Source organism: Myotis yumanensis, unplaced genomic scaffold, assembly GCF_028538775.1.
Source record: "Myotis yumanensis isolate MYYU_CA2020_CCGP unplaced genomic scaffold, mMyoYum1.0.hap1 SCAF_8, whole genome shotgun sequence".
NCBI classification, from domain to species: domain Eukaryota; kingdom Metazoa; phylum Chordata; class Mammalia; order Chiroptera; family Vespertilionidae; genus Myotis; species Myotis yumanensis.
In genome coordinates, this window is record NW_027223759.1 from 18,184,198 (window position 1) to 18,199,487 (window position 15,290).

The window sequence follows — 15,290 nt, forward strand, 5'->3', positions numbered from 1 at the left end:
ACAACATTTACAATGCAGAGGGATGTGCATGGGAATAAACAATGGATGAGAAATATTTTATTGCATGGCAAATAATCAGAACCCATTTATGTCTGGTCCTTGCTTTTCTTAAGCTGTCATTGTTTGGATCCATTTCTTTTTATAGTCTTTCCTTATGTACCATCATCTTAATTCTTTATCAGTTTCACCTTGGCCCAATTGACCACAAATTCTACCCCTTAAACTTACATGTCTCATTGTATTTATCACTTGGTGTGTGTACAACTGATGTCCAACTCTGACTTCAACCTGTTTTTCTAAATAGCTTTATTGAGATGTTTTTATAATCTTGGTTCTTACCCCTGTGCCCTTCCTCCTACTCAATTTCCTCTCCCCTGTTCACCGGAGACTTACTGGGGTCCCAGTTGTAGCCCTCCAGCTTCTCTCTGGAATCACCAGCAAAATACAGTGAATGCCAAACTCAAAGATTAGTTCGCTTTTCTAGTCCCCGTCAGTCCTACCATATAACATATGCTACAAATCAGGCATGATGATGTGAACTCATTCTATCTTAGCACATTTTAATATATAAATTGAGACTCAAAATGATTTATCTAACATGATAATTCCAATATACATCTCTTAAATTCCAAAACTTACTCTTTAGAAAAGGCTGAATTTATAATTAATTTTGGCTTTCTAATTTATCAAGTAGGTACCAAAAATAGTTGTCAGAAGTTAAACATCATCACAATCATCCCATTGGCTTTGTGGTTTCTCTTAAATTGGGCCAAGTTTAGGACAGGATTCTGTACTTTACTTCAACATGGAAACTGACCTCAAATCCATGTCTTAAGTAGTGACACTTTCAGTTATCCCTAGATTATATGTTGGTTATATCTCTAAATATCCTCCTGGAAAGAGATGTTAATGATAGAGCTCTTATGAGGAGGAAGTTTGACTTCAGCTTAAAAAAGCATCTACCCTTTGTCACTAATATACTAAGGATATGTGAAATGGAAAAATATATATTCATAACTATACAGAATTCTTGTAGATTGCTGAAACATGAAATAACCAAATAAACTTTATTATTGAAATGGGTTTCTTAAGAACATAAATGTGTAATGTAACTTTCCAAACTCATTAAACCAGAAAGAACTACAGCAATTTCATACCATGAAGCTCAATCTGTATAAAATGATGTAGCATAAAATGTTCAGTTGCTAGGATAGCAGGAAAGTTCCAGGAGGTATTTTCACAAATCTCACTGTAGTTAACCTGTTTTGTTGATCTTCCTCATCCCATTTACCAAAATAATGGGGCCTGCCTTACCCAATCTTTGGAGTTTATAATTTCATTTAGTTGAATCTGTGTATCTTGGAATGGTCTTTAACATATTAGAAAGTTCAACAACTTTATTTCTCAGTTTTTATTTTAAATTTACTAAATAAAACAGGAATGAAGTAAAGAATACAGGATAAATGATATCACAATGGTTTTTTTATGTAAGGAAACAAAACATAATAAAGTCAAATGACTTTTGCTCAAGGCCACTGGTCCCCCGTTGTTAAGAATTGTCATTTGAAAAATAATTGGGAAATTGCCTGACTTGTGCACTAACCAAAGTGTAAGTTCCCACTACACCATAAAACAAAGATGTATAGATGAGGTGATGGTGCATTCTGAAAGATTATTAGGCTGTATATTGCATATATGTTAACTTTCCATCAAGGACATTTGAATTGAGTTTTGGGAGAAAATCTCTACATTTATATGTGTATTTAAGGAATTGTTTTATGAAAATACAAATCTACAAATTTCAGTTGAGCATCTACACTAATTTATTGAAGAGGTAACAAAAAATGGTATTACCCTTATTTGTAAATAGTTGATTTAATTAACATTAGCTAAAATTTGACTTTATCCAACCTGAAGACTTTCCCTAGAGAATTGATTGTCTTTGGAATTAAGCTTAAATGTTTAAATGTATAAATTTATACCACCTAATTCAAGAATAAATCATAGATTTTTTGGGAAGTTTGTGAATCTGCTTCTTTACATGGGGTGAGAAAGGCCAAATAATTTATATCTTGTTACAAAGGATTAGGGTTGAGTCCTTAAACTGATAATATGGGTAATTGTGATGATATTGCATAGTGTGTGTGAATTTGCTCTTTGATAAATGGCCTTTTGCTGCACAATATCTATTATCTAAGTCACTTCTAGAGGCCTCTCCCACGGAAGAGCCAGAACAGGGATCCAGTATTGGCTGCCTCCTTCAGTGCTGATGACTGGGATTAGCACTGCCAGCCCCATAGAAAGGCAGGTAGTGGGGTAGCTCAACCCACTCCAAGGTTGAAAGAACACAGTTTGACAAGAAAAGTAAAAAGGAAATGTTAAGGTTATTGGGGGGAAAAAGGGAGACATATGTAATATTTTCAACAGTTCATAATTTAAATTTAAAAAAGGGAGATGTTAGCCTTTATGACTACACTCCTGAGCATCCTATATAATACAGAGCTAATATACTAATTAGACCGGATGGCAGAACAACCTTTCGAAACGACCTTCCGGAATGACCTTCTGGAATGACCTGGAGGGTGGGGCCGCGGGGCCTTGAGGCAGCTGGGCTGAGAGGGCCTGCGCTTGCACGAATTTTATGCATTGGGTCTCTAGTTATTAATAAATCCCACGAAGGAGTGAAACTATCCCATCTACTCAGTGAAAAATGAAAGGAAGTTGCTACTTTCCAGATCTGGGCAATATAATTTACACTTAACTTGGAACAAAATCTACAATATCCCAGTTTTTAAACTTAAAGTAACAGGAAAGTATTAAAACTTCAAATTTTCATATTTTTCTTAGCTGGCTTCTGAAAATGAATGAACCTGATATCTTATTTCGACAGATTTCTAATTATTAAATTTTGTGCACACGTTTGTTTTATGACTTTTATTCCATTTTTGCTTTGCCACTTTTTTTTTATTGTTGGTACTATTATAGATGGCCTCCATATTCCACCCTTTGCCCATCTCCACCTAGTTCCTTCCCCTTGCCCTCTGGAACTTCACACTATTGCTGATGTCCATCAGCTATGCATATATGTTCTTGACTAATCTCTGCACCTTTTTTATTCAGTCCCCACACCCCCCTCTCCTGTCAGATAAGTCAGTCTGTTCTGTATATCCATGCCACTGGTCCTATTTTGTTCATCATTAAAAGCACACTTAATTATTTAATGTTCTTTATTGGTGAGAACAACTGTGAGTTGACTCTTCCTGTAGGTAATAGTGTAAGTGTTAATATACTAAAGTGACACTGGTCATACCTAATGAGGAGCTATATGTTAAATTGATCTAAGACATTATTCTGTGTCCTAGTTTCTTCTCTTGCTTCCCATTTTCTCATTTCCACAGAGCACCTAGAGGGATCTTTTAAATAATTAGCAATCATATAACATTCTCCTATGTAAAACCATTCAATGATCGTAGGATAAATTTCCATCTTTTTTTCTCAGCTGATGAGGTCCTACATGATCTGGTGCTTGGTTTTCTATTGCTCCTCATTCATCCTTAATACAGTCCTCCTCTCTTCAGTTTCCCTGGCCTTTCTTCTGTCCCTTGAATACACCAACTCCTTTCAGCCATGCAGTCACCTGTGTTTGACTACCCGTCCTTAAATCCTCCTAAGATACTTCTTCTTTCTTGCCATTCTGATGTCAATGAGAATGTCACATCTTCAGCAAGGTCTCCCGTTACCACCTCATTGACTATAACTTTCTTCCCCCAGTCATTGTCATGCCACTTTACGTTTCTCAGATAGCTGGGTTAGTGTGTTTATTTTAATGTTGCTGTCTCCCCCCCCCCCCACCCCCGGCCAGATTCATATGTGAGCTTCCTGAGAGGGATGCCTCTATCTGTTTTGAAGGTTCTTAATAGATACTTTTTGAAATAAGAAAAAAAAAGTTGCATGTTAACAAATGCTTTGTAAATCATGATTCATATCTAAATATAAGGTGCAATTATTAGCTGAGCAACAATTGATAAGTCTTGTCTATATTTGCCCTGGTAAGCTGTATGTAGACATATGTCACGTGTGAGTGTGTGCTGTCATTTAGAGTAGATATGTGGCCAACAAATATTCATGGGGTACATATTTTGATACTTATATATTTTCAAACCACCATGCAACTTCTATGCTGGAAATAATTAGAGCCTGTGAACCAAAGTGAAGGAAACATTCACAATGAAATTGAAAACAGGGATGTCTAATTAGCCGTTCTTGTGACAATCTTTTTTTGGATTAATTTTCTTCTCTTTGAAAAGTCTAATGGTGGTGCTTATGTCACCGACTTTACTGATAATTAATAGTGTTCTTCATACACCTACACATATTCTCTCCAAAATATCCTTGTGTAATGCCACTACTGGAAAGAACAATTCAATTAGAGAGGAGAGCTTTTGGAGTACATATCAGATGGTCTATTGTAGGGAATGTGCCCTATTACAAAAGAGAGCGAATCTCTGCTAGAACATAATATTTTATGTAACAGGCCGGGTACATTGTTTAACAAAACATTTTATGGATATTTCATCAGGACACGGCTTGGTTAAAGAGCAGGGCTAGCATTTACCCACGTTTTCCTTTTGTGAATCCTTAAGACGGTTCCTGTACTATTTCCACCCTAGTCACAAGCTTATTAACTTGGGAATGAGGTGACAGGGCCTTTGTCTTTGAATCCTGTAATTATAATTAATAGTAAGTTAAAGGGAAGCAGAAAGCTTATATTCAAAGTTTAAAGTGAAGTGACTCTGGCACTTAGGGCAGGTGCCAGGAAGATATTTAAAAAGAGCTCATTATTCTTATTAATTAGGGCTTCGGGAAGACATCTCAGAGAATGCAAGTCATTCTGTGGTGACAAGAGGGACACTTCTTTGTGGACAGAGCCCAAGGAGAGACTGTGCTGTCTTCATTTCAGCATGCCCAGGCCCTACCTTAGCAGAGGCCTTCCTCCTGGCCCACAACTGCTTGGTGCCAGTTGTATACCTGAAAACAGGGAAAGGAGTCAGTGTGTGTACACTGTCCACTGTTTCTCTGAATGCATTCCTGAAAACTGTGTCATCAGAAAAATTCCACCAAACTTTTGTGTTCATTTGTGAAAGTATTATATCTGAGAGGAGATTTAACTTCAAATCAAACCCAGCAATGTCCAGGGATTATCCAAACCCACCTGGGAACATCATTTCTCTCTAAATATCCATAATTGTCAGTGTTAAACTTACTTCCCATGATTATAGAAGTTAACCACCAGATTTCAATGAAGCACAATGATGTTGATTAATGATATTAGCTAAACTTTTTTGGAGAGCTGACCATGTTCAGATATTGTTCCAACCACTTTACATAGATTAACTTATGTTATCCTCACAACTTCCCTATGGATCAGTTTTATCATTCCATCCTTTTCACAAATAAGGAAACTGAGGCTGAGAGGTTGTACAATATAATCAGCTAATAAGTATAAGGGAAGCTAGTATTCAAATCTAGGCAGCCTGGCCTCAGATGATAATGTTCATTGAGCTGTCACTACATGGCCAACCCTGTTCTAGTCCTTTATGTGTTAACGTATTTAAATCTCAGAACACACCTATGAGAGCAATGCTATATCCTTCCTATTTTTCAGAAGAGGAGCCTGAGGCAAAGGCTGGTGAAATAACTTATCCAAGGATGCCTGCAAGTAAACACTGGAGCAAGAGTTCAAACATATCTTAGTGTGAAGCCCACAGCCTTAAACACTAGTATACTCCATGCCATGCAAGTGATTTGGAACAGGCTCAAAAGCCAAATTTGGCCCATTATCTGGATTTATAAATAAATTTGTGTTGGAGCACAACTTCTTTCATTCATTTATATGTTATCCATTGCTACTTTCATGCTACAATGGCAGATTTGAGTAGTTACAACAGAGACCATATGACCCATAAATTACTATCTGGCCCTTTACAGAAAAAGTTTGCCAACCTCTGCTTTAGAACATATGTACTTTTTCTCAATTATCTTTGATCCATCCATCCACCACTCTAAACCTAGCCAGTGCCTAACTAATAGAAAATAAGTGACAATAGTTATAACCTTTCATACATCCTTAGAAAATGACAGGAAAAAGGTCAAATTTTTAGAAACTTCAAGTTGCATCTCAATAAATCCCCGAGACAGAAATAAGACAACATTTGAGTTGGCATTTGTTCCTGTGTCAGCCAAAAAAGGAGAAAAAAAAAAGCAGCTGAGACTCTGAGCTCACTCTACAGAGAGACATGGACTCTGGGCACAGTCCACTCAAATTCGTGTCCTCGCCCTGCCACTTCCTGGCTTTGTGACCTTGAGCTGATCGCTTAACCGCTACGTGCTTCAGTTCCACCATCTGCAAAGTGAGGATACCCATAGACCTAATTCACAGGGTTGTCATGATCATTAAACGGGTTAATGTATGCAATTTTAGGATAAGAACTGACTCCCATGGAGTGGTAGTTATTTCTCTTTTCTTCAGGTTCTTTGAAAGACTGATGCAGAGATAAATAGAATGACAAAAGTTGAGGCCTCAGTATACTAGGAAAATTATCAGTGCTTATTAAATACTAGAGGCCCAATGCATGAAATTCGTGCAAAAGTAGGCTTTCCTTCCCCTGGCTGCTGGCACTGGCTTCCCTCTGGCACCGGGGACCGGGCTTCCCTCGCAGCCCCGGCATGTTCCAGAAGGATGACCGGAAGGGCATCCAGGCTAATTAGCATAATACGCTTTTATTATTATAGATTCTCTTACATTTATTGTTTACAGGACATTCTATAAAAGGTGATTAAAAAGGCAATGCTCTCTGACAACTTGAAGTATAATACAAGGCTCATAATTTTAGCAGAAGAGAACAAATTAAATACCTTATCAAGTTCAAAATGCAGTACATCAGCCTTATGTAGACAGGGATGTAGGAGGTGTGCTGTCACCTGGTTTCTCCTACAACACCAGAGCATTTAACCTGTCAAGGGCAGGGTCCTCTAACCCTTTAATGACTGTTATGCCGCATGGTACCCAGCTCCAATATATACCCTGACAATTCCTAGATGGTTTCTGTAACACAGGATTTAATGTGTAAATGACTTGAGCATTTATGGGAATTATAAAAATTATTTTCAATCTCTATAATAATTATTATTGATGTTTATAATGCACATATAAATAATAAACTATGAAATATTGACATGAAGTAGAAGTAGCTAAAATCATGACCCTTGAAATCAAACTGCCCTGAATTCAAAGTTAGCAGTCTATCCATTACCAAATGCAAACTTGAGCAATTTACACATCTCATTAAATCACAAAACTAATAGTGCCAAAATCATTCACTCAGATATATATTTTTAAATACATTTTTATCGATTCCAGAGAGGAAAGGAGAGGGAGGGAAAAACATCAATGATGAGAGAGAATCATTGATCAGCAGCCTCCTACATGCCCCTTACTGGGGATCGAGCCCACAATCTGGGCATGTGCCCTGACTGAGAATCGAACCTTAAACTCCTGGTTCATAGGTCAGTGCTCAACTACTGAGCCATGTCATTTGGGCTCAGTCTATCTGAAAAGCACTTGCTGAATAGCTATGTGCCAGCATAGTTGGAGTTGATATATATAGCAAACAAAGCAGCCATACACCCCGCCCTCATGAGCTTTAATTCCACTTGTGAAAATTAAAAGCATTTAGTATAAGTTCTGGTGCACATTAACTTTTCAAATAATATTGGATATCATTACCATTAATTGATGATGATGGAGGAGGAAGTCTTCAGACACCAGTACCTCATTATGGAGTTGATAACAACACTAAACTTCTGAATACAGGGAATAGTGCCAGTCCATGTGTCTGTTCTCCATCTTGATCATCTCCCCCCAGAGTGATCTGAGTTGGGAGTTCTTTGGTGGGGATCTGGATCACCATGACCCAGTCTCTGCTGATGCTCTTGGTTAGTGACCAAATCAATAACAAGTGTTTATGGGTTGATGGATGTGAAACATGTGAAGCACTAAGTTCCTTCTGATATATGCTGGAAATATTTCTGTTCACTTACAGAACATTTCATGAGTGAAGTAAGATACATTCTTCGCAGAATAGAATATCAGCATTTGACCGAAATTTGTACAGAACAATTAGAAAATGAGAGATAATTTTTTAAAAAAGAGTCCATGTTAAAAAATGAATATATGAACAAAAACATGAGAGTGGGATCAGTCTGTGTAAAGTTGAAGTAGGAGTAGATAGAGGAGGCCCCAAAGCAGAAGAGATAAGAATCTGGAAACCACTTCCAAAACTGATGAGGCACCAATGATTTGTGTTTATTTATATTTTTCCTTAACTCCTACAAATAGCTCCCCTCACAAAAGTCATTTGAGAAACTTATCTTTCAAAGTTCGTAAAGACATCAATGATTTAGTTATCTTCACTTAAAGAGGGTAATTTATCATCTAGTCGAGTGTGCATGTGTCTGCCAGGAAAGCTGTGAGCCAACATACATCATACTCATAGCTTCAAGGATTTGGTCTGCCTTCTTATGTGTATTTGAATATAGAATTCATTTCAGCCTGACATTTTTTACCTCTCATCATATTTTTCTTCTAATTAAGTTCTATAAATGTATCCTCTACCCAGTTTGAGCTGTAATAAATTCCTTTCCTAAATTGGCCTTCTGAAAATCACAAACCAACATTATGATGAATTGCAAAATGAAAAATTTCCCTTCCACTGTGTTTATTTTGAGGAGGGAAGTACTGGAGAAAAATGAAACAGTGCTCCACTAAAAAGAAGGCCCTGCGCATAGTGGTTACATGCCTGTGATTTGAATGTTTGCAACACTGGTTGACCCTAGCAGATTTCTAAAACTGTAGAGGTCTAGTGCAAGAAAATGAATTTTCAGTTTAAAATTTACAGGTCAAATGGAAGGGATCCATAATGAGAAAAGTTTTAATCTCATGTTATCCCTGGAACTACCCATGTAGGTATAGACTGATTATATATATATATATATATATATATATATATATATATATATATATATATATACTTTTTTTCCCCCTAAAGTCTATATTGAAGAAGAAAGGGACAAGGCCATTCAGAGAATGCACTGTGGGAGAAATTAATGGGTAATTTTTATTTTTAAGCCATTGTTTCATTTCACTATGTAGTCAAGCAAAAACATTATGTCTTAGATTTGAGAGGGCTATGTTGAAATTGAACAATTTGTTGCTATTATTTAGGCTGGTATTTAAATAGGTGCTTAACATTGGGCACATTTGTTCCATTACATTGTAAGGCATAGATGAAACTCTATATAAATAAGATTAGAGCATGGCCATAGATGAAATATCAGGCATTAACCTTGTAGACTCTTGATTTTGGAATGGTTTAGCTCCAATATTTGAATAGCCAGAGTGATCATAGCCTGGTTCAAATAATTCTGCTTAATGTGTTAAGTGATAATTTCACATACTTCTTTCTCATTTCCCCCTATGCCTTTATAGAGTGGGGAATTGCCTGATGCATCCTGAATTCATTACTGTAATTTGTGTACTGTGCATTGACTGAAACCAGTTTAAGTGGCATATTAGCACAGAATTTGAGCTCCTTCTCTTTGTGTAGATAGTAGGCCATGAAGTTAATGTTTCATTTATAGCATTTATTAAAGGACTATGATGGTGGTTATGATTTATGATCTTTTCCTGGATAATGCCTGGTTTAAGATATCCTATAATCTGCAAAGAATTTTGATTTTCTTAATAATTACCATGGCTACAGGTCCAACTATCCTAACACTGAGTTATCATTGGCATCACTTTTTCTTACTAACCCCCCCCCCAAAACCAGAATTATTGTTTTAAAATTAGAATTAGACATGAGCAATTACCTAAACCAAGCATTTCATTTGACACATAAGGAATCTGAGATCCAGTGAAGTTAATTAGGTTGATGGCAATCAGAAAGTGATTAGTGTTAGAGTTGTAGCCAGGAGGTAGACACTGGCTCCTCTGAGCTCCAGACCAGCACCCTAGGAACTGTCCTGCCTTGCTGAAGTGGAATAGCCACTGCCATTTCCTCTGTTCACAGTGTGAAAGCATTGCTCTTATCGCCCCCTAACTCTCTCCTCTGTCTGACTGCAGCATCGTGATGCACCCCAGCAAGGACATGCTAATCTCCTGCAGCGAGGACCGCCTCTGGAAGGCAGTGGGGCTTCCCAAAGGCAATGTGCTTCTTACAGGAACCGGCCACACCGACTGGCTTTCCAACTGCTGCTTCCATCCCAGGTCAGTTCACACAGTCCCGGAACCAGCCGAATCTCTCCCAGGAATGCACTTGGCTGTTCTGTTTCTTCACTCTCCTGGCTTTTTAAATTGAAAGATGAATAATAGACTAAAACTGTACATGTTTCATATGTACAACTTGATGAGTTTGGAGATAGGGTATATATCCTTAAAACCATTACCACAGTCTATCCTATCAATATTTCTATCATCTCGGAAAGTTTGCTGCTACCCACTTTATTTATTATTATTGTTATCATCACTGGAACACTTAACATAAGATCTACCTCCTTAGCAAATTTTTAAGCACACAAGATAATAGATCTCTAAGACTTACCTTGTATAAATGAAACTTTGTACTTCAGTGATTTTGATGGCACTTTTTTTTCTCTGCAACCTTACAACCTGAATTTAGAAAAGCGTAGATACGTGCTCCTTTGGCTTTCATTATATTGACTTTATAGATTGATTGCTTTTGATATTTGGTACCTGTAAAACTTAGTCACATGCTGATACATTTAACAGAGTACAGAGCTTCCCAGAAGAAGCATTATTGATGCTTCTTGTACTCACAAGCTCTGACAAGACACATGGCTTTCTAGAAAATAATGCATGCTAGTGTTTACTTTGCCTCAGTTTATCATGCAGGTTTTTCTTTTAGAAATAAGTTATCTACCAAAAAGGATCAGAAGATAGTGATCAATTTGTTAAAAATTAAATGGCAATCAAAATATTAAAGAGATTAAAGTTGAACTGAAAGCATTGAGTTCTGTAGTTTTCAGAATTCATTGAATTTTTGAACTGCAAAGGCCAAGGACACAGAAGGAAAGATATTGTTAAACACATAGACACATTAAAAAGCTCTGCCCACAGGTGTTTGTAGGACAGTCTTGCATCTGGCTCTTTCTAACACCGTATTATTCTTGGAGACTCATAGGTTTGGTGCAATTTCTAAACCATTCCATTGGGAAATTTTGTTCTTAGGAGGATTCTTATTGATGTATTTTCATAAAACTCAATTTTTTTTTTAATCTTGGTATGATCCAATATAATAAAGTGGTACCCTAGCTGGTTTGGCTCAATGGATAGAGTATCAGCCTGCGGACTGAAGGGTCCCAGGTTTGATTCAGGTCAAGGGCACATGACCAGGTTGTGGGCTCAATCCCCAGTAGGGGGGCGTGCAGGAGGCAGCCTATCAATGATTCTCTCATCAATGATGTTTCTTTCTCTCTTCTTCTCTCTTCCTCTCTGATATCAATAAAAAAAATATTTTAAAAAAATAATAAAATGGTATTACGCAAATCGACCAAAAGGTGGAACGACTGGTTGCTATGATGCGCACTGACCACCAGGGGCAGATGCTCAATGCAGGTGCTGCCTCCTGGTGGTCAGTACGCTCCCACAGGAGGAGCGAAGCACAGCCACAAGCCAGGCTGATGGCTGGTGAGTTCAGGATCCCGCCTCCCAGGAGATGCTAAGATGTCATACATCCCCTGATGGCTCCCAGACTGCAAAAGGGTGCAGGCTAGGCTGAGGGACCTCCCCCGCTCCCCCCAACTCCAGTGCACGAATGTCATGGACTGGGCCTCTAGTTGTTAATACAATTAGATAGAAAGAAACTGAGTTAATGAGAGGAGTAAACGTTTTTTTTTTTTAATTTTTGAAAATTTTCTCAAAGTCTAATTTATCTTTAGCGCTAGATGTTTGAACTTAAGTTGTGAGCATGTGTGCATTCTGTACCTGTTAGGAACATGAAGCCCATCTTGTAAGCCGAGACAACCCAATTAGAAGTGTAACCTATCACTTACGGAGCTACTGGGCACAGTAGTCAGATTTCCATAAAGCCCAGTTACCATGACAGCCAGTGACTCAGATATTGTCTCATTAGTTCTTGACCAGCACAGGTTCTTTTAATAGATTTTCCCATTTTCCCACTCAATTACTGAAATTAAAATGAGGTGAAATACACCATTATTCACTCATAATATGAATTTACGTTCAGTACTTTCTTTGGCAAAATTGTAGTAAAATGCAGCTACACTGTTTGCTTTTTTCTAGTGCACGAGATAAAAATAATGGGAGAAAATACATTTAACCAAAAGTGTTTTTAAGTGAGTGATATTTAATAGCAAATATTCTTTGGTAGGATTAATTAAAAGAAATACATTATTGTCAAAATAACAGTAAAAATATTTTTTTTTAAATAGAGATTGATTTGTTTTATTTTTCAATTAGAGTTTACATTCATTATTATTTTGTTTCAGTTTCAGTTGTTCAATTTAGTGGTTAGACAATCATATGTTTTACAAAGTGATCCCCCCAGTATTTCCAGTATACACCTGACATCATAAAGAGTTATTATAATATTATAGACATATTCCCTATGCTGTACTTTACATCCCTATGACTAATTTTTAATCCCTTCACCTTTTTCACCTAACCCTCTCCCATCTGGCAACCATCAATCTGATATCAATTCTGAGTTTATAAATCAGATCTCTTTGTATAATGAATGCTTAATATATGCAAATCAACACTGAAGATCATATATGTGTAACATATATAAAATACATGCACATAACATGTATTTATATGATGCTTATGTCCTAAAGGTTGTTGAAATTCATGCTTTCCAAAACTTATATTTGTGTCATTTGATTTTTATTTTGGCTTAAGTAATTTAGTAAAAAACAGTTTCTTTTTGAAGATGACATTTTTTCCTATTTCTCTACATGCTTTACCTATAATTTAAAAATAAAACAAAATAAATTTGATTCTAATATGATACTTTCATATGTAGTTGTTTCTCCAGTTAAGGAATGCCATGATAGTCTCACTGAGAGCCCATCTTTGTGATCTGCTGGATTCTGCTCCCCGGGAAGAGGCCCAGAATAGACACACTATACGTACTGACATCTGCCTAATTGCTGTGCCCTTCACAATGAAAAATAAATGTGTACATTTTATTCTTATTTATTTTTTATTGTTGGCACTATTACAGATGTCCCTCATTTCCCCCCTCTCTAGCCACCTCCATCCACCTCTCCTGTCCCCTGCCTCTGACCATTATTTTCTGTAACTTCCAATTATATGTATTCTAGATTACTACAAAGTTTAAGCCACTGTTTCTCCTGCAACAATGATATAAACCAGACTTCTTTTGGGGGTCAGTCCTACTTGATATGACAGTGGTTCAGCTTGACTGACCCAAATCAGTCTTCATTGCCCTGTTTCCCTTGCCCTACCAGACATCTTCAGGACATAATCAACAAATACAACACTCATAGTGATATTAATGTTGGGCAAAAGAGACCGTCAGGTAAAAACTAACCTGAATCACCTGAGGATTCAGACAATATGATGTTGAAATATATAGAATGAAAGATCTTATAAATATGTACAAGAAGATGCTGACAATGCCATTGTCATCAAAGATTTCAAAGTATCTTTCTCAGTTTTTAATCTGTCAAGAAAATTACAGTGGAATTAGAGGGATTAATAAACTAGTAAGCTCTTTAATAATATATATCTTGGATATTGTACTTTATGAAGAGAGAATACAAATTATTTTAAATCATTCATTGTTAGATTTTTTAAATGTATAAATCTTACATCAAAAATTTAGCATAAGTGAGTTCTTCAGAATAGCAATTACATAAACCAATATTTGCAAACAAGATTCATAAAAAAGGAAATAACATATCAATTACTAAAATATAATAAAATCTGAATTATCAAAAAGCAAATAAGTGAATATTGGCGAAAGAAGAACTATAAATAGATGTTACTTAGTTGGTAAACAACCACAACCACAATACTTATCAAACTTGAGATGTAAACAAAGCTATATTCAGAGTAAAATTCATAGTTTTAAATGCTGTGTAGTTAAGCAAAAAATAAAAAATAAGTGAATTATGAATTTATATTGAAAAGTAAAACTGGTCAATGAATACAAAAAAGCAAAAGAATGAATAAATAAATTAGTATGAAAATATATTAATCCAAATTTTTTTTCTGAGAGAAAAAATAATAAAACAAGGAAGTACAATAAAATAAGTAGATACCTCAAAAATTTCTCGAGAAATAAAATTGAGCAGCATAAATATAATCCTTAGAAATTTGAAATGAGTTAAAGCCACATATGCAGATACTAAAAAATATATATGTTGGAATTTTTTATAAAATAAAACATTTCTATAAAAACGAACATTCCCAATAATGAATCAAGATGAAGCATAAACCCTGAACAGATAAACATTGGGAAAAACTGAGTTTTTGAACTTCTACTTGCATTTCCATCTTGAGCAGGTTTATGACTGAGTTTTGAAAATCTTATTTTTAAAAAATCAGTTAATTTATTTTTTAAAATATGTTTTTTATTGATCTGAGAGAGAGAGAGAGAGGAAGGAAGATGGGAGAAAGAAACATGGATTGTCTGCCTCCTGCACACACCCGACTGGGGATTGAGCCTGTAATGCGGGTATGTGCTGTGACTGGGAATTGAACTTATGACCTCTCAGTTCATGGGACAATACTCAACCAACTGAGTCACACCGGCCAGGGCAATTTTTAGGTTTACTGAATGTTTGTTGGAAAATGAAAATGAAAAAGAAATTTTAGTTCCAAACTCAGCAAATGTAATACACCAACCAGAGCTCTGCTGTAGTCTCTTTTCACAATTATAGATGTAAAGTGTTTAAAAGAATGTAGAAAATATAACTTAGTTGTATGTTTAAAGGCAATTTACAATGATCAAGTAAAATTTGTATTTGAAAAGCATGGGATACATAAGGGATCTAATTATGAAGATATCATATTATAAACTATACTAGAGGCCCAGTGCATGGATTCGTGCACCAGTGAGGTCCCGGGGCCTGGCCTGCACCCTCTCACAATCTGGGGCCCCTCGAGGGATGTTGGAGAGCCAGTTTCGGCCCAATCTGCACAGGCCAGGCAGAGGGACCCA

At 36.4% G+C, this 15,290-nt stretch overlaps 1 protein-coding gene across 1 annotated transcript in view; it reads left to right on the forward strand.

Annotated features, from left to right (window-relative positions):
• SPAG16 (sperm associated antigen 16) overlaps positions 1–15,290 on the forward strand; it is a 612,125-nt gene that overhangs the window by 263,388 nt on the left and 333,447 nt on the right. Inside the window, exon 11 of the mRNA XM_070423299.1 lies at positions 10,184–10,327. Coding sequence (XP_070279400.1) covers positions 10,184–10,327 — 144 coding nt within the window. The remainder of the gene's footprint in view (positions 1–10,183; positions 10,328–15,290) is intronic.